We start from the raw sequence: 20746 nt of genomic DNA, 5'->3' as shown, positions 1-20746 counted from the left end.
AAATAAAAAAATAAATAAAAAAATAAAAAAATAAATGAATAAAAAAAAAAAAAATGAATAAATAAAAAATAAATAAAAAATAAATAAATAAATAAAAAAATAAAAAAATAAAAAAATAAATAAATAAATAAATATATAAATATATAAATGTATGTGACATGTTCCTCTTTCCTCCACTAGATGTCAGTGTTTCACTAGACTCTTTAATGTGAACAGAGGTAGTAAATCAAGTGCCAGGAAGTTTAAGTCGTTTTTAGGAATTTATCTGAACGTGCTGTGCTTTCAATAATTTAAATGAATACTAATTAAACGCTATAAACACATTTAAAAAACGTAGTTGGCCAGCGTCCCTCCGGCTCCGGCGTGTAAAGACATTGCGTTCAGGCGTTATCCAGGCCAGCGCGGTGTCCGGAGAGCAGCTGGTGCTGACTGATGTTGGACCAGGAAGAGGTCTGTGTATTGATCTGCAGTCTGCTGATCGAACTCATCAATAACTCCTTTCACTGCTCAATCCTCGGCTCATCCGGCTCCGTGTGAATCCTCAGCATGCCTCTGTTCAACCACAACCCGTTTGACCAGGATGTCGGTGAGTGAGACGCAGTTTGTTCCGTTTCTTCACTCTGTTGCTGTCGACAGCTAGCTATGCTAAGCTAACCACAGCTAGCTATGCTAAGCTAACGACAGGGCCAACAACACAACGCATGACGTCAGCTGTCGTTAGCTAGCGTTATGCTAAGCTAACAACAGCTAACGTCTGTGTGTGTCTGTGTGTGTGTGTGTGTGTGTGTCTGTCTGTGTGTGTGTCTGTGTGTGTGAGAGAGTGTGTCTGTGTGTGTGTGTCTGTGTGTGTGAGAGAGTGTGTCTCTGTGTGTCTGTGTGTGTGTGTGTCTGTGTGTGTGAGAGAGTGTGTCTCTCTGTGTGTGTGTCTGTCTGTGTGTGTGTGTGTGTGTCTGTGTGTGTGTGTGAGAAAGTTTGAGAGAGAGAGAGAGTGTGTGTGTGTGTCTCTGTGTGTGTCTGTCTCTGTGTGTGTGTGTGTGTGTATATCTGTCTGTCTGTGTGTGTGTGTGTCTGTGTGTGTCTGTCTGTCTGTCTGTCTGTCTGTCTGTGTCTGTGTGAGTGTGTGAGAGAGAGAGTTTGAGAGTGTGTTTGTGAGTGTCTGTCTGTCTCTCTGTGTGTGTGTGTGTATATCTGTCTGTCTGTGTGTGTGTGTCTGTCTCTCTGTGTGTGTCTGTCTGTCTGTAGGTCTGTCTGTGTGTGTGTCTGTGTGAGTGTGTGAGAGAGAGAGTTTGAGAGTGTGTTTGAGTGTCTGTCTCTCTGTGTTTGTGTGTCTGTGTGTGTGAGAGAGTGTGTGTCTGTCTGTCTGTCTGTCTGTCTGTCTGTCTGTCTGTGTCTGTGTGAGTGTGTGAGAGAGAGAGTTTGAGAGTGTGTTTGTGAGTGTCTGTCTCTCTCTGTGTGTGTGTGTGTGTGTGTGTGTGTGTGTGTGTGTGTGTGTGTGTGGCTAACGACAGCTAAAATCTATAATTTCAGTCTGTCATTATTTCTGGACAGACTGCATCAATGAAATTTAAATATGTATTTACTATTATTTGTATTTATTTTTTGTGTGTCTTTGTTTTTAATCCTCAAATAATAATAATAACTATATTTTATTTTATATTTTATTTATTATTATTTATTTTGTGTTTGTTTTTAATCCTCAACTAATAATAATAACTATTTTACTAAATAAATAAATAATAAAAAGGGGGGTGAAGCGGGTCATTGATGTAGTCGGTCCAGAAATAATGACACCTACTGGAGGTCTGCAAATTATACATTTTCTCAAGTTTGTACATAGAGCCACAAAGTATAAACCTGAGTTTCTCCAGATTTGTTTTATTTAATTGATCAGGCAATTAATTTAGAAAATAATCTGCAGATGAATGGAACAATTAATGTTCTATTTAGATTAATCAATACTGCTTCGCTGCTCTGAGTCAGTTTGATTATTGTGTTGATCGTATGTCTTTTCTCAGAGTCGTGTAATGTCAAATTTTATGCAAACTTCTGAGGTCACCGACCTTATCTGTCCCGGCTGCAACACCACAGTGCCTGTATGACCAGACAATAGAGCACTGTTGGACTTAACTGGCTCTCTGAGTGTTATATAGTCTGGATGATGAGTGTCATGAGTTACTATGAGCTGGAAATGTGCATCTCAGCGATTTCCTGCTCACATATTACAAACTAAGCAGCACCGGACAGAAAGACCATCTCCGCTGCCATCGTGAAAATGTATAAATACATATTTATAAAATATTACCAAAGAGCTGATGTGCTTTTTAACACAGCAAACCTCAGGCCATTTAATGTTGGCTGTTGTTTAAGCTGTCACCTACTAAACTGATCACGAGTTAAAATGATTATTGTCACTGTCGATTATTTTCTCGATTAGTTGTTTGGTCTATAAAATGTGGATCCGTGTTTCCCAAAGCCCAAGACGACGTCCTCAAATGTCTCAAAGATATTCAGTTTACTGTCACAGAGGAGGAAAGAAATCAGAAAATATTCACATTTAAGAAGCTGCAATCAGAGAATTCAGTGACTCAAACTGATTAATCAATTATCAAAATAGTAGGTGATTATTTTAATAGTTGACAACTAGTCGATTAATCTTTACAGCTCTAGCTAAGGCACCAGCATATATCATACATGACAGCTCCCTATATTGATAATCAATTAATCGTTAAAGTAATTTTTTATACAAACATGTCAGAAAATGATGTTTGCAGCCTCTCAAATATGAAAATTACCTGATTTTCTCTATTTTATATTATATTAAAGGGAATATCTTTGGGTTTTGGACAGAACAAGATATTTAAAGTCATCACTTTAAATAAAAAATTTGGATTTGTTTCACTATTTTCTGACATTTTATAGACAAAACGATTAACTGATTAATCGGGAAAATAATCCACAGATTAATCGATAATGAAAATAATCGTTAGTTGCAGCCCTAGTCTGGTCTGTAAAATGTCAGAAAACTGCATCAGTGTTTCCCAAAGCCCGAGAAACGTCCTCAAATGTTTCAAACATATTCAGTTAACTGTCGTAGAGGAGGAAAGAAACCAGAAAATATTCACATTTAAGAAGCTGCAATCAGAGAATTTTTTGATTATCAAAATAGATACCGATTAATTTAGTAGTTGACAACTAATCGATTAATCGTCGCAGCTTTAAACTCTTGCAGGATTTATTTTGATCTTTAGTCTGGCAGGCTTTGGTACAACATTAACCAGTTCTAAGACGTGGCAGCTTTTCAGTACTATAACACTTGCCCGCTGCGATTGGCACCGCCGGGATGCCAGTGAAGATATTTTCTCACTGGACCATATGCACTGTGTCCCTGTCTGCCATGTTTCCAGAGAAGTCAACCAATGAAAACAACACAACAGACGACTGGGGGCTCATTATGGACATCTGCGACAAGATTGGAACGACATCCAACGGGTGAGCTGGAAAAGACACTTTCCTTTTGACTCACAGGAGCTTGTTAACAATATGAGCAGCTCTGTGGTTCAGATAGTTCCTCATTTAAGAGCAGGACATTTGAATGAGAGTCTGAAAATAGTCGACACCAGATGGTATCATCAGGACCTGCAGGAGCATCTCCAGTGAAAGGAGGACACTGTGTTTGTTGTCGAGTCATTATTGTTCTGTTGTCTTGTGTTTCAGACCAAAGGACAGCTTGAGATCCATAATGAAGAGAGTCAACCACAAAGTGCCTCATGTTGCCATGCAGGCCCTCAATGTGAGTCTGTTACTCGGCTTTCATGACACTGAATGTACACACATCTCCTACTCACACATTCATTGAAAAGTTCCTGGAAACTAAGCGCAAAAACAAAAAAAGTACCCAATATACAATCAATATTATTAATTTGTTAACTGGATATGCTTCATAGACTAATGCAATTACAAAACAAATTGATTTCAAAATGCCTCACAAAGCACGAGATAACAAAATCAAGATAACGAAACCCTTAAATTGTCACTTTCACAGGGTCAAATTTGAGGGCTGTCACGAAATCAGATTTTCACTACATGATTAACGTGGCCAAAAAAATTCATAACAATATTATTGTGATATACAGTGTGTGTATGTATATATATATGTATGTATGTATATATATATATATATATATATATATATATATATATATATATATACTGTATATTAGGGCTGTCAATCGATTCTAATATTTAATCGCATGAATGCCCATAATTAATCGTAAATTAATCACACATTTTTTATCTGTTCAAAATGTACCTTAAAGGGAGATTTGTCAAGTATTTAATACTCTTATCAACATGGAAATCAATTAACAAACACAAAACAATGACCGATATTGTCCAGAAACCCTCACAGTTACTGCATTTAGCATGGTACCGATGGATTCATCAGGTTTTCTAGTTTCATAGGATACCAGTATCTTCACTCTAGCTTTAAAACTGAGCCGCAACAACCTAAAAATCACAAATCAAGTTAATGCGTTAAAGAAATTAGCGGTGTTAAAACAAAGTTATGTTAACACGTTATTAAAAAAGTACCGTAGTTAACTATGACAGCCCGTGTCTGTTTTTTATTTATACTCTTGTTTCTTGACTCCTTGACTGCTCCCCCTGTATGAAAGGTGCTATATACAGTAAATAAAGTTTATTAATGTTAGTAGTAGTACCACGGTTATCACAAAACATACTGTGCATTTTTGTTCAAAAGCAAAAGAAGATTGTTCAAAATAAGAATTTAAAACCCCAACGTATACACAATTATCTTTGAACAACAGAAAACAAGAAACCTGAAGATCAATATTTGATTGATTTTGGGGAGGGTTAAACTCTTCTGTCCCATTTAAGTCTGAGAAATGAGTTTTCACTAATGCAATATAGCTTCAGTTGATCTGTAATTGATGTAATGTTCCCGTAGTTGAAGCCACACAGGAAAGATTTAATACGGGGAGGATGATGAGCTGTTTCTGTCTGAGTCATCAGGAGCAGATACTGTCACATGGCCGGCTCTATAGTTAGACCTGTGTTCACTCATTCACATAATTGAAGCCCTATTGTCATTAAAACCATTAATAATTACAAAAGCTTCACCTGCTATTAATACGTACTGTGAATAATTCAGTAATGTGAGAGGTAGAAATACTCTGTAATAATACTACCAGCTGTTAAAGCTCATTTCTACTTCTTCTCTTTCAGCTGCTGGGTGCTTGTGTGTCAAACTGCGGTAAAATATTCCACTTGGAGATCTGCTCTCGGGAGTTCTCCGGTGAAGTACGGAGTGTACTGAGCAGGGTACGTGAACTCACTTACTCATGTTTAATAACCATATTTGTCTGTTATGTCTTTATCATTCTCACTCATGAACTCCCTCACATGTCCTCTGCAGGCCCACCCTAAGGTGTGTGAGAAGCTGAAGGTTCTGATGGTGGAGTGGGCAGAAGGCTTCCAGAAAGATCCACAGCTCAGCCTGATCAGTGCCACCATCAAGTCTCTGAAAGAGGAGGGCATCAGCTTCCCCACCGCGTCCTCACAGGTACGTTTTAAATCATACACTAAGCGAGGCGCAAATCAAAAGTCCCTTTTCAAACACACACAGTCTGTCCCCGCTTCTTGTCCAGCCTGAGGCTGTCGTCGTGGTTTCACTGCACACACCAGTGTGGAGCTTCTGGTTGGGTGGAGCGTCACGTGTCTGTCTGCGTTGGTATGACAGTGGAATTTCCTCTTCACATATTTCCAATAATTCTGTGTGTGAGTCCCAGGATCAGGAGGACAGCTGCCTTCTGGTTTCTGTGTGATTGGTGATGTAACACCCTGATATATATGTGTGTTAGGGGTTGAGGTGGACTTTGCTTTCAGGTTGTTGTGAAGCTGCTGACCTGAATCACCTGTGGTCCTCTGAGGGGTGTTAATAGAGGGCTTTTCTTCTTTAGGTGTTGGATGGTATATAATGGTATGATATAGGTATAATGGGGTAGACACAACATTGGAAACACCTCTCAATATAATGCAGTCAAACACAGAGTGGTAAACATTGTATTTGCTGTTTCATCCTCTCTTCGTGGCCTCCGGCTGTGCCCTATTTCACTGTGTGTTGTGTTGTGTTGTGTTGTGTTGTGTTGTGTTGTGTTGTGTTGTGTTGTGTTGTGGGAATGGCTGCGAACCTGCTTTAATGGAGAGCAGGTGGCTCATGAGGAGGCGGCAGGTATGACATTTAATCTCTATCAGCTGATGAGCAAACAGCAGCGGGTAGTGTGACTCAAGCTGTGGCACCGCTTCCTCGTTTTCACCTTCAGCTTAATGTCATTTTGAGACAGCGTGCAGGTCGGGTAAAACAAAGGAGTTTACAGTCCCTGACGTCTAGCTCGCTGCTCTCTGTTGGTTGCAGTTTGTTAAGTCTGTTGAGGCCGACACAAACAACATGTGCACCTTTTCTGTCCCAGTTTTAGATGGAATAAAAACACAGGCGCTCTCTAATGATCTGATTATTACCAGTTATAGAAAACTCCTCAATATCTTCTTGGATGAGCAGTTCAGAGTTTACACACAGTGATCTGTATGGATATAGAGCCAACTGTCTCAAGACCCCACTTACTTTTGTACGGCACTTTGTAGGAGGACGTTTTACTGGCGTCTGGTAGTAACTTTCAGTAGCTCTGCTGCTTGGCGCTGATGATGCAATGGAACAAACTATTGTCTTTCACTTCTTATGTATATACGTTCTTTGTCTCAGTGTTCAGCACTGTGTCCAGGCAGGCAATCTCTGCTGTATGTGTCGTAGCTGCTGCAGTAGCATTAAATAAGAGCGCTTGCAGTGATTGGCTGCGAACAAAACCATACAAATATATAAATTTTATTTCTACATCTGGGTACAAAAATGATCAACTGCTGGTATCGTTTGACTGGAGAAGTTTTGATACTACTCGGTACTGGGTTATTTCTGTCGATACCTTAAAGGTATCGAGTAGGGCGGCAACTAACGCTTATTTTCATTGTTGATTAATCTGTTGATTATTTTCTGGATTAATCGATTAGTTGTTTGATCTATTAAATGTCAGAAAATGGTGAATAATGTGGATCAGTGTTTCCCAATGCCGAAGATGATGTCCTCAAATGTCTCAAAGATATTCAGTTTACTGTCACAGAGGAGGAAAGAAAATATTCACATTTAAGAAGCTGCAATCAGAGACTTTTTTTCCTAAAAAGAAATACTCAAACCGATTAATCAATTATCAAAATAGTTAGTGATTAATAGTTGACAACTAATCGATTAATGGTTGAAGCTGGAGTACCGATGCCCAGCCCTGACAGCTTGCATCCTGCACCGTGTGGAAAAGAGACACTGGACTAGTCTCTCTAATGCTTTCTGTTTGCATTAGTTCACCCTCTGTGAATATGTGGGTGTGAAGTGTTGTTGTTTATTTTGTCCACTTTGACCTCATTGCCATGTCAGAGCGCTGCCTCACGTCGCCTTAGACACAAGATAACGAGACAGCAGCTGTGTGGAGGGTTTCTGACCAAGGTGTAGTACCTGACATGATCACCTGGTGGCACTTCTAGTCTTTAATGCACCACAACCCTCCTGTGCTGTGCTGTACTGTATGTATACACACACACACTCACACTCACAGATGTGACCTTATCTTTCTATATCAACCACAGGGTTCCTCCACAAAGGCCAGCACACCTGCTGCCAGCAAACCATCGGATGATGACAACCTGGCCAAAGGTAAAGAGAGGCGCCATCATCCATCATTTAGCTCTACACACACCTTCATCATCATTTAATGCACGTCATCTCTTCTAAGCATCATTTTCTACAACATATGCATATTTTCTGACTGCTGTACTGTATATTTAAGGTTTATTATTATTAGTTTGTACCAATATTCTCAGAAAAATACTCTTTTTATGAGGAGTAGAGCAGTTTAAATTGACTGGATTTTATGTTCCTGTGCATGGAAAGGTTGTTTTGTTGCCTCAGTATTGATTATGTTCATCTTACATCTTCTCCACTTCCCCACGTCTCTCCTGTCCTAGCCATCGAGCTGTCCCTGCAGGAGCAGAAGCAGCCGGTGGAGACGCGGCCCCTGACCGTGACCTCTGACCCCCCAAGCTACACCAACGGCAGTGGCAGCGGGGGCCAGGAGGCCCGGAAGGTGCGAGCGCTGTACGACTTCGAAGCGGCGGAAGATAACGAGCTGACCTTCAAAACTGGAGAACTTATTCTGGTTCTGGATGACAGGTGATGTTTAATAAATTGGCTCCTCAAAAATACTAATTTTACTGTTTTAGTGCTGCAGAACTCTCAGATTATGAAACAGAGACGAGCATCACAGCTAGTTTTATTTAATTTTTCAGCTACATGCAGTCCAACACAGCAGCTGTGCAGTAAATCCTACCTTTATAAAGCTGATAATGTCCTAATGGTTGTTGACGTACGCCTCAAAATCAAAGAGTTATCTCACTGCATGTTTAATATAGGATATCGTTACATTTATGTCTGTGCGTTTGGTTTCATTTGATCCTGTATTTCAACATGAACATTTAGAGATGCAGTTAAATGAAGCCTGTATATAGTGAGCATAGAGTATTTATAGTGATTTTGGAGTGATATAATCTGTAAATAGGCAAGGCAGTTTTATTTATAATAGAGCTGCAACGATTAATCGATTAGTCGTCAACTATAAAATTAATTTGCCAACTATTTTGATAATCGATTTGAGTAATATTAAAAAAAAAAAAATAAAGTCTAAATTCTCTGATTGCAGCTTCTTAAATGTGAATATTTTAAAACAAGACATTTGAGGACATCATCTTGGGCTTTGGGAAACACCAAATCACCATTTTCTGACATTTTATAGACTAAACTAAAGCTGCAATTAACGATTATTTTCATTATCAATCTATCTGACGATTATTTTCCAGATGAATCAGTTAATGGTTTGGTCTATAAAATGTCAGAAAATGGGGGAAAAAAAACAATTATTCATTTAAAGTGATGTCTTTAAATGTCTTGTTTAAAGATATTTGCTTTAATATGATATAAAACAGAAAAGCAGGACATTTTCATATTTGAGAGTCTGCAAACAGCAACAGCTAGAGACAATGAAAATAATCAGCCCTAATTTATTAAAGCACGTTTCATACACAGAGTCAAGTTCAAGGTGCTGGACGGAGACGTTAAAACAACACAATATACATTTGGAATAAATCAATTCAGAGTTAAACAACACAGTTTAAAAGAGCAACATAAAAGTGATAAATCTATATGGAAATAAAACAAGATGAAAGTCTAAAAGAATAAAAATAATTTGCTCATTGATCATCGTGAAGCAAACAAATGCTCAGCTGTGAAATATAAAGTATTAATTTATGCTTTTGTTTGCTTATATGAGACGCATCGTTTTATAAAACCTTCCTGATTATGACCCACTAGCAGCTGACGCCATAAATTGAGAATTCATTTTTATATTTAGATGTCTCCGACTGGTCTCTTAGAAGATCAGGCTCATTGATGTTTTTCCTGTTTCCTGATTTCATTTGTAGCGATCCAAACTGGTGGAAAGGAGAGAACCACAGAGGACTGGGACTCTTCCCTTCCAACTTCGTCACGACCAACCTGAACGCTGAGCCGGAGACAGGTTCGGTCTTTCTATTGAATCCTCCTCCGGCGCCACGCTGGCCTACAGTTTAGTACATTTTAAGGGCGCTTTCACAAGCCATTGTCAGTTTGGCTCGTCCAAATCAGAGTGAGATTCATACTTTTGGTTTGTTTTCTGTTTAGTCTGGTTCGGTTTGACACAGTGCTCAAATTAAAGCGGACCAAATAAAAACATGAATTAGCTGAGGGGCGTGCACGGAGGAGTGAAATGATCTTTTTCATCTCGAGAGCTGCAGCTTCTATGCAGGGAACCACAGACTTTGATTTATTGCTATCAAACTCTGAATCCTTTCTCCTCCAGTTTATCTCAATGACTTTATATGTCACTATTTTTGTGGATTTATTTTTTAATTTATTATTTTAAAATGATTTTCTAGTACTTTTATTGCCTTTTTTTTATTAGAGCAGCTGGAGAATAACAGGAAAGAGGTGAGATGACACGCAGCATAGGGCCACAGGTCATAATCAAACCCAGGCCGCTGCCAAGTACTCAGTCTACATGGGGCGCACGCTCTACCGAGTGAGCTGGAGGTCAACCCCTTATGGACTTTATTTAGCGTATTCTAGGGATGCACCGATACCACTTTTTTCAGACGATACCGAGTACCGATACGAGTACTGATACGAGTACTGATACGAGTACTGATACGAGTACTGATACGAGTACTGATACGAGTACTGATACGAGTACTGATACGAGTACTGATACGAGTACTGATACGAGTACTTCTCTGTGCCAAAAGACCCTCGTTAACAGCTATCTGGAGGGTGTGAGCGACACACGGCAGGCTGGGGAGTCCCGCATACGAGGTGGTGCGCCGCCACCGGCTCTAGGTCGGCTTGGAAAGGCTCGGGGCGAAGGTGGCTTGCTGCGCCCTCTCTCCACCGTGCCGTCAGGGCGGGGCTCGGCCCACGTAAAAGGCGCCAGGGGTCTGCGGCGATGTCGGCAACCCACCCGACCCGTCTTGAAACACGGACCAAGGAGTCCAACACACGCGCGAGTCAGAGGGTGCAAGCAAAACCCCGTGGCGCAATGAAAGTGAGGGCCAGTGCGTGTTGGCTGAGGTGGGATCCCGGCCCAGCGGGGTCGGGCGCACCACTGTAAAGCTGTATCGGAGCCGTTTTGCAAGTACGAGTACATGAGCACAGCATCCCTAGAGTATTCTGTATGTTCTCTTTGGCCCAGATGTCAAGCAAACATCGGACTTCTGCAGAAGTCCAAATCAGTCCTCTCTCACTCATGTTAACGTGTGTTCATCTCAACAGATGCCCACACAGGCAGCGTTTTGGTACGCTTGGAAACGGTCCGAGACCACCTCTCACAAGCGGTCTCAGACTGGTTGTTTTGGTCCCCACCAGAGTACTATTACTGTGTTCACAACCGCCCAAACGAACCGCACCAGAGCTCGGTTAAAACGGACTAAATGCTGGCTTGTGAAAGCACCCTTAGAATGCGTAGCAGCCTCTCTGCTCTTCTTAAACTGAAGCTATTTTACTTTCAGAACTGCTAATTGAACTTTTCCTCCACAGTGACGTTTGTTGAAAAGGCAGCCACTCCTGAAGAGACGAGCCTGGAGACCAAAGTAGAGCCTGAGCCCGTCTTCATTGACGAGGTACGACATTTCCTCATTGACAAACCCAAAACTCCCCTCTCAATCAAGCTGCCGACCTGAACCTGCTCTCTCTTCTCTCTGCAGGGGAAGATGGACCGAACGCTGGCGCTGCTGCAGAATGCAGATCCTGCAGATCCGGCTCCCGACTCTGCAGAGCTGCTCCAGCTGGAGGGTATAAACCTTAATGCTGCTCTAAATCTGCTGCAGACGGTCTGAGCAACACTGTTGTGCTCTAACTGTGTTTCTGTAAATATGTGAACAGGTGCATGTGAACAGATGAACCCCATGATTGACGAGAGGCTGCAGGAGATTGACAGGTAGTGTGTAATCAGAATTATTATTATTATTAGAGACTTGAAAGACAATCTTTTGGACTGTTCTACAAATTAATAATATCTTTGTCCAACAAATGTGTCTCTCTGTGTTGCAGGAAACACTCTGAGTTGTCGGAGCTGAATGTGAAAGTTCTGGAGGCGCTGGAGCTTTACAACAAGCTGATGAACGAGGCTCCGTTCTACTCGGCCTACTCCAAGATGCAGGCGCAGTACGCTCCGGCAGGCTCAGCTGTGGCCATGCAGGTCAGAAAAAATGCACCGAAGTCGTCCTCTCTGCTCAAAATCTCACTCAAACAATAGTTTAATATTGTGTTTAACACTGATACTTAAACATGTTATTTATGTAGCTTTGCATCATGGGACATTAAAACTACAAGCCTGTCTAAATCAATCTGTTAATCAATCATAAAACAGCAGCACACAACCAAACGAAAAGGACACAAGACAAAGAACAAAAGAACCCAGCTCATCCCGATTCCCAATTATACAATTTTAGCCTGGATTCCCTGCTGCTGGCTCATGTATTCATACTGGTTTCCAAACTAGACATGACAAGCATTTGATGACACAAGTATATCAGCTTGGATTTGAAGATCTCCAAAGAGTTCCCTTCTTCATTAGCAAGATGAATATGGTGTTGTAACAAAGTGTTGTTTCTAAGTCAAAGTGGCAATAGACAACTTTCATTCACCTCCTAGCATTTCCAAGTGGTTTTATTGTTGGCGTAGCTGTTGCAAAGACAACCAGATCCCTTTCTGTTTTCCTCAGATCCTAGCAACTACCAGCAACACAGTGCTCTGATGAAGGCAGAGTACAACACCCAGTAGTATTAATAAGTAGGCAGGTTTTGTTCCTTACTGAATTTTGGTTTGTACCCCAACCCTCTCACGTCCCGGAGCTCTCTCCATACAGTGGATGCCCGGCCGAGGTAGGGCTGTCGCAATAACCACAATATTGTATTACCACACTATTGAGAAGCCAAACGCAGGGGATGGCAAGCAACCGCCACAACCGTTATGTTCATGTGTTTTCTTTTTTGATTTCTTTGCAGTGGGAGCGCCACATTTTTACACGATGCTACAAACACCAGCAACGTGACGAGGCGATGAGTGTCTGTTCTGTTCTGAGCGCTGCACGTTTGGTCTTTTTTTTCTCTGGTTGCAGAGAGATGAAAAATGTTCAACTTTGGGTAAACCGCTGCCCTCGTCACTGTAACCTTTTAGTGTAGTTACAGTAGTTTTACGATGGAGGAGGTGTGGGACAAATACCACAAAGACCAACCGTCCCATGCTACATGAAGGCTACAAGTGCTGAACAACAATGCAAAATGAATACACATAGCTATCGATAACATACTGATAGCTACCGGGGAAAACCAAAGCGCTATTCTCTTCCTGCTTTGGTTGATGCACTTTCTTTGTGCCGTAAATGGAGCCTCCATTTTCCCAGGAAACCGTACCCGGTGGCATCGAGGCTTATAGGGAACCAATCTAAATGCCGATGGTGTCATTATTCTGTAGATATCACATTGTGCTAATGTAGTGTAGCTAATCATACTGCATGTCTCCAGTCTCAATGACAGGCCTCTTCCGGATATGATGGTGATTTAAGGTTGGCAAAATGGGCTTCATTTCTCAGTGAATTCATGTTTGGAGAACTTCAGATCAAATCATTTCAGAATCCTGTTGGTGTTTTATTGAGTCATCTTTTCTCCGTCTTGTGATGCGTGCTGACTGGAGTCAATAAAAAGCCGAGTCGTATATCATTTAAGGACGGGTTCAGTCAGAGGCTGGTTCACAGTTCACAACGCTGAAGGCTGCAGAGATTTGGTGTGTTTCGACAAACCGTGTTAACCCACGACGAGCAGCCTGCATAATTCAACGTCAGCGCTGAGTCGACTCTCATTCTGTTGATGTCCTGATATGATGGGTTTTATTTAATGTAGAGGAAAATCATTCAGAGCAGACACATGATTCTATCTTGCTGTTAGTCTCTTGTGTTTTACATTTGGCCAGTAAAGCAGTAGATTTTGTAGCTCGGTATACTCGTCCTGATAGCTTGACATTCAGTCAGCTTTCCTCTCCTCCCCGGAGAGTCGAGAGGCTGCCGGCTTTTCTTGGCGGTGGCAGTTTTCTCTGCGGTGATTGATGTCGCTGTCTCTCCTCAGAGATTTAGAGAAATGTCCACTTCACTAGACGGCCCCCACCGGAGTGCTGCTCTATTTTTCTCTCCTCTTTTTGTTGTTCTTTTCCTCTTCATCTTTTTTTGCAGCGTGTTGGTAAATCCCTCACCAGGCTGCTGCTGCACCTGCAGTGACGAGGATTTAGTTTTACATAAGCACTGAAAAATCCTGATTCTATTCATAGCAACACTACCTGACTTTACTGTAACAGTCTGCACTTTATTCCTCCAACAACATCTCTCCTCTTTATTAGTGATGCTCAGGTCAACCTGATGATGATATTAACTCACTGAGGAAATGGAAAGAAACTCTGGATTTCTCAGAAAGTTGCATCTTAATGGATTGAATGAGAATTTAGGCGTCAGAGTTTTTATATTTGTTTGGTTAAAGAGAATTTTTGTTATTTAGTAGGTTTGTATTTTTTACTTAAAGGAACAGTCTGTAGCATTTCAGGGGATCTAATCGTAGAAATGGAATATAATATGAATAACTATGTTTTCATTAGTGTATAATCACCTGAAACTAAGAATCATTGTGTTGTCGTTAGCTTAGAATGAGTCTTTCATATCTACAAACCAAACTCTGGCTCTAAAGAGACTTTCATGTTCTTACGTTACCTGAAGGCCACCGTAGTTCTCAGACATGCTTGTAAAACAGCGTAAAGTGAGCTGCAATGTGCTAAACCATGGTACCGCCAGCCGCCGTCTGACACTCCTAAAGTAGTGTTATTATGGTGAGGATGACCTCTGAGGGAGGCCAACGGCGTTATCATGGACTTAGGCGGCTCACGTTACCTCAGTCTTGTAAAGGGAGGAGTGAGCGGAGGGGTGCTCAGTTGGTTGTGAGCTATCTAAAAGGATATCGTTTTTTATTTAGTTTCAGTTTACGAACAATATTTTTCACTGCCTATTTTAGTTTTAGTTTACGATAATAATTGTTTTTCATGCTTTGGGACTTCCTGTTTTAACATGAAAAAGCCCTCCGTGCACAAAGCCAGCTCCATAAAGAAATGGTATTAACTCCCAGTTTGGTGTGGAAGAACTTGACTGGTTATTGTGGTGAGGATGGAAAGGCTCTTGATCCCCAGTTACTTGATCACTCTGGCGAAACTACATCTTTTCAGCGAAGAAGAATTGTGATATTAATCCTGCTCGTCTCCCTCTGGCCTCCTCAGGGTTACCTCGGCCCGGCTGGCGGCGCCTACCTGCCTCCGGGGATGCCCCAGGTACCGACCGCTCAGCCCTACGCTCTGCCCAGCGACCAGCCCGGACAGCTGCACTCGCTGCCCCCCAACGTCTCGGCTCCACCCAGCTGCCAAGCTGCTCAGCCCCCCTACATGAGGTAAGAAAACAGCATCTGTAACTGCAGAGAATCCAAATATTAATAATAACTGGGGTCATGTCATGTGACTAATAAAGCTGCTCAACGCCTCAGATCTTTGGCATTAACAAGCTACTAGTTTTGACCTCTGGGTTTTCTATGAAAGTACATGTTTACTACTGCGTGTATTGTTTTCACTGATAGGTTAGACATGAATGTCTGCGGTAAAAATGGTTAGTGACATTTTGGAGAAAGATCTGTGACAGAACAACTCTTAACAGAAAGAAATTAAGTAAATAATGAATAAATAAATGCAAATCATTAAAAATAAATGTAAAAGTGAATAAAGATAAATAAATAAATAATAAATAAATGTAAAAATAATTAAAAAATAAATGTAAAAGTGAATAAAGATAAATAAATAAATAAATGTAAAAATAATTAAAAAATAAATGTAAAAGTGAATAAAGATAAATAAATAAATAAATAATAAATAAATGTAAAAATAATTTAAAATAAATGCAAAAATAAATGTAAAAGTGAATAGATAAAGATAGATAGATAAATAAATAAAAGGTACAATTAGAAAACGCCCAAAGAGGATCTACTTCACTACATTGAAATAAGAGACAATAATGTTTACATGATGAGACTCAGTTTCCTTATCTGCTGTTGGATCTAAGTGTCGCGTCTGTATTTTCCTCCCAGCAGCGGTATGAACGCTCAGTACATGAACCACGCAGCTGGAGCTCCGTACGCCCACCAGGCGGGCGTGGCCATGGACATGTCGACCTATCACAACTCCAACATGCCTCCTGTGTCCTACCCGGTGGCCGCCCCCCCTCACCAGGCTCCTCAGCAGCAGCAGGCGGCGTATTATCAGCAGCCTCTGCTGTAAACCGCCGACTGACCGCAGACCTGGCATCAGTACACACCTCAGATATTTCACTTTCCAGCGGCGTGTTCATTTGGCTTACTTTTGTGCCTGATGAGCTGAACTGAACGCACCCCTGTGAACGTCTGAAATAACTGAGGTGTGTATGTGACGCAGGTCTGTCTTGGACACTCTCTGTGTGTGTGCACGTCCTCAGCTTCTGTACGTGAGGCTAAACGTGGCGTCAGGAGTCTTCACTGCTTTATCCCGGCTGACAGTGAACGCGGCGCTGCTCGTCACAGGTCAACACAGAAGAAGAAGAAGAGTTGCCAGTCACCGATACAGGACCACCACATCATGAGCAGTCATCGCCTAATTCAACACAATGCTCCTCCCAAACATTTCTGTTTCTGATTGACCCCCTTTCTAAAGAATTCACTCAACATGTCGTCTCCTGAGGAGGTACCGGAGGGTCGGCCGTGTCCACACTAATGTAGATAAATGAGAAAACATGATTCTTTTTCTACCTTGTTTATATACCGACAGTGTAGTGAAAGCAATCCCCTCTCGATGTCTACACTGGATACGTTCAGACACAGTACGGCTGTGCACTAGAACCGCTTTGGCAGCCCACATAGCCAAATACAAGTCAGAATAAAATAGACTAAAATAGCAGCTCTGCATGTAAGGGAAATGTGAGCCTTTACGCTCGGCCGGTTCAGACCGCTGTATTGATCCAAATGAAGCACATCTGTTCTGTCAGATGACTGAAAAACACGGCTGAAACGTGACCGCTATAGACGACCCGCAAGACGACAAAAACAACTTTTTGAAACGCGTTCTGCAGAGTAAATGAAGTTGAAAAGTCTCACGTTGTAGTTTGGACAGTAAAACTGAGCTGTCATGCATGATATATGCTAGTGCGCTAGCTAGAGCTGCAACGAATAATCAACTAGCTGTCAATTATGAAAATAATCGCCTACTATTTTGATAATAAATTGATCGGTTTGAGTCGCTCAGTTCTCTGATTGCAGCTTTCCTGGTTTCTTTCTTCTGTGACAGTAAAGTGAATATCTTTGAGACATTTGAGGACGTCATCTTGGGCTTTGGGAAACACTGATCCACATTATTCACCATTTTCTGACCAAACTAAGGCTGCAACTAACGATTATTTTTTATTATCAATTATTTTCTCGATTAATCAGTTAATCATTTAGTCTGTAAAAATCAGAAAATAGTGAAAAATCCTAATTTCTCAAAGTCCAACGTGATGTTTTTTTTGTCCAAAACCCAAAGATATTCACAGAAGAGCAGGTAATATTCATATTTGAGAGGCTGCAAACAGCATTTTCTGACATGTTTGCATAAAAAATTAATTTAAGAATTAATCAATTATCAATATAGTGAGCTGTCATGCATGATATATGCTAGTGGGCTAACTAGAGCTGCAAAGATTAATCGATTAGCTGTCAACTATTAAAATAATCACCTACTATTTTGATAATCAGTTTGCGTCGCTCAGTTCTCTGATTTCAGCTTCTTAAATGTGAATATTTTCTGGTTTCTTTCGTCCTCTATGACAGTAAACTAAATATCTTTGAGACATTTGAGGACGTCGTCTTGGGTTTTGGGAAACACTGATCACCATTTTTCACCATTTTCTGACATTTTACAGACCAAACTAGGGCTGCAACTAACGATTATTTTCATTATCAATTAATCAGTTAATCGTTTGGTCTATAAAATGTCAGAAAATAGTGAAAAAATTCAAATTTCTCATTTAAAGTGGTGACTTGTTTTGTCCAAAACCCAAAGATATTCACTTTAATATGACGTAAAACAGAGAGAAGCGGGTCATTTTCATATTTGAGAGGCTACAAACAGCATTTTCTGACATAAAAATCTGCTAAAAAATGACTTTAAAGATTAATAAATTATCAAATAGTTGGCGATTATTTTTCTGTCGATCAACTAGTCGACTAATCGTTGCAGCTCTAGTGCTAGCTAGTGCGGATTGAGCCCCATTTGACACCTAAATATACATTTTCAGATGTATCTGCATTAATGTGAACACGGCCTCAGATGTTTTGTTTGTCTTTTAGTTTTTAATGATCATCTTGTTTTTTAGTCTGCAGGTGAATTCAGTTCATTCTGACCGTCTCTTTGTCCTTTTAGTGCCGTTTGCACCGAACGATCGTATCACGTTGGAGCTCACGTCTCTGCAGCGTCGGCTCTTATAAGTTAAATCTGTGTTGGACAAAGTGAGCCGTTGTTTAAAAAAGGCAGGAAGCTCTGTTTGTTTCTCCCTCACCAGCATCCATCACTTTAGCTCATCTGTGTTTGTCTGAACAGAAGTACAAACTCTATTTTCAACTATCAAATATGTATGTTAACAGTTGTGTAAATGGTTAAAAAACAACAACAATACTTTCCCTTGAAGTCACTGCCTTGTGATGCGTTCTGTGGTTGCATTTGAGATATTTAAGATGTTTTTGTGTGTTTGTTTTATACATGTCTGTATGTTTGAGGGCTTACCCATAATAGGGTCTTCATCGTTGTAAAATGACACTGATTTTCATCAGATTTGAGGGTGAACTGAGAAAGAGGTAGATGTCTTTGTGTGTTTATTAATCTGGTGAAATGCTGCATCTGTTCATGATTATTACATCAGTACCTTCCTGCCTCTCATCGTCACATGTGGGCTCTCTTCCATGTTTTATGCAAATGCACGATACTGAGATTCTTCATGTCTATATACTTATTGCCTGTACTTTGATTTATATATATTGAGACATTATACATGTATAATTTACATGGCTGGAGAATGTGTAATTATTATTCTGCTTTTACTTTAATTTTCCAGGCAAAATGTTAGTGGAACATTTTCAAAAAAGTTCAGAAACTGTTAGTTGTTAATATGAAGAAAGAAAAGATGTTTTACTCTTTCTATTCCATTTTTGGGGTTAAAATGATTCAATTAAAGGAGCAGCTTTCATAGAATCTACAGTCGTGTTGCTCCGTAGTTATAATTCTGTCTATATTTCCTTTACACGCCTCATATTAAAGGCATTGTATATTAGATGTAAAATACCTGCTTTTGTCGGTGACATTTGCACCTTAGCTTTGTAAACATTTATTTACCACTGGATGCCTTGTTTTTTCTGTAGAAATCAAAAGAACGACACAACGTTGGCGAGTAACTTCAGTCTCCGGATCCGCTGGATATGTATAATTCTGTATATTTAAAATATTCCAGGAAAAGTTCCTTTATCCAGGATTTTAAAACTGCTTTTTTTAACAGAGCAAACTTATAATATTCTTTGAAATAAAAAGAAATTTACCTGTGATGAGGGTGGTCTTTTTTTAACCTACATGTCCCTTCTGATGTCTTTTAAGTAATTACATTTATGCAATTAAGAGGAAGATGATTAAAATAGCTCCTAATTAGCTTCTCCTGTTCACTGCACACTTCACGGGCTGCACGTGATGAACAAGCTCATGCTGTATGATTTATTCATTGAAGTTGGCCTTTTTATAGTTTCTGCTCTTTACTTTTCAAAAAGATGCACTGAGGGTGCTTTCACTGTGTTCTGGTGGCAAAGTGCAGGTGAAAAGTGTTGTCTTTAATAAATGTTGAAGGCCAGACACAGCAGGCTGTTCTCCAGGATGAGGACACCGTCGTGTCGAGGCTTTCCACAGACGTGCAGTGAAAACAGCACAGCTGGTCGTGCTGTCAGAGTCTGGTGAGGATGACTGAGGAGATTTTATCATCTGTTGTTTGTCCTGCTTTATTTGCTGAGATAAAACGAGCCTGTTTTATTTTGATGTGCAGAACTAAATCAGTAGAAAGTGGTTGTGTTGGGCTACTTAATACAATACTATAAATATATATGTTAAGATGTGTTCTATTTACCATTAATATATTTAAAGTTACCAGTCATCATGGAAAATGTTTAGAAAAAGCACTTGATTGTTTATGCTTATCATTTATATATCATATCAGAAGAATTAGAATGATCTTTATTGTCATTATACTCCGATACAATGACATTTCTCAGGCTTCTCTCGATGTAATTAAGAATAAAAACAAATAAAAGCCGTGATAAAAACAGTAATAGCAAAGATTTATAGAAGACTCTAGTTAAATTAAATTTACACATTTCCAAATTTGCTAAAGTACAAGTTTACAGAGAGGTTTTAATAAATATATGTTAAAAATATTTTATATTTTTTTGTATCTATTTATCTATTTTATCTACAGTATTTTTATGAGGGATGTTGTAGTTTTTGAATAAAGAATAAATAAAGAGAATGAATTAGCCTGAACTCAGGTCATGCTGGAATAGTGTTTATGTTGCCTTCAAGTGCTCCTCGTAAAGTCCAACTTCTATCACAATCAGCTTTATTTGCCAAGTATGTGAACACATACAATGAATTTGGTTTTTAGTTGTTCTCAGTTCTTAAACTGAAATAGACACACAGCTAAAAACAAGAACTTACTTCTTATTTACAGTTTTATTTTTATAATTTCTCTGTTTATATATATTTCTATTGTAGAACGGGAGCAGCTGTAATATAACCCAATACGACAGTAACGGCTACTTCAAGTGATTCTGAAACAGTCTACACTGTAAGATTTTTATTTTTAAGGTTAGAACAAACAAAAAAAATCAGTGATTTTTATTTCTTATTATAAACACTGATATTTATTTT

At 39.9% G+C, this 20746-nt stretch overlaps 1 protein-coding gene across 2 annotated transcripts; it reads left to right on the top strand.

Annotated features, from left to right (window-relative positions):
- Nucleotides 1-277: 277 nt before the first annotated feature.
- stam2 (signal transducing adaptor molecule (SH3 domain and ITAM motif) 2) lies at nucleotides 278-19380 on the top strand. 2 transcript variants are annotated; one of them, XM_074657934.1, is made up of 14 exons: nucleotides 278-586; nucleotides 3405-3489; nucleotides 3715-3790; nucleotides 5245-5340; nucleotides 5435-5581; nucleotides 7708-7774; nucleotides 8086-8290; nucleotides 9595-9689; nucleotides 11240-11322; nucleotides 11407-11494; nucleotides 11585-11639; nucleotides 11753-11900; nucleotides 15014-15180; nucleotides 15871-19380. In XM_074657934.1, the coding sequence occupies exons 1-14, from the start codon at nucleotides 547-549 to the stop codon at nucleotides 16055-16057; spliced, it is 1539 nt and encodes a 512-aa protein (XP_074514035.1). In that variant the 5' UTR covers nucleotides 278-546; the 3' UTR covers nucleotides 16058-19380. The 2 variants fall into 2 exon arrangements, with proteins under 2 accessions (XP_074514035.1, XP_074514034.1); XM_074657933.1 differs by having other exon boundaries at nucleotides 281-586; nucleotides 15868-19380.
- The last annotated feature ends 1366 nt before the right edge of the window (nucleotides 19381-20746 follow it).

The sequence above is a fragment of the Sebastes fasciatus genome, chromosome 14 (genome assembly GCF_043250625.1).
Source record: "Sebastes fasciatus isolate fSebFas1 chromosome 14, fSebFas1.pri, whole genome shotgun sequence".
Classification (NCBI taxonomy): Eukaryota; Metazoa; Chordata; class Actinopteri; order Perciformes; family Sebastidae; genus Sebastes; species Sebastes fasciatus.
This window is presented reverse-complemented; position numbering and strand designations above follow the sequence as displayed.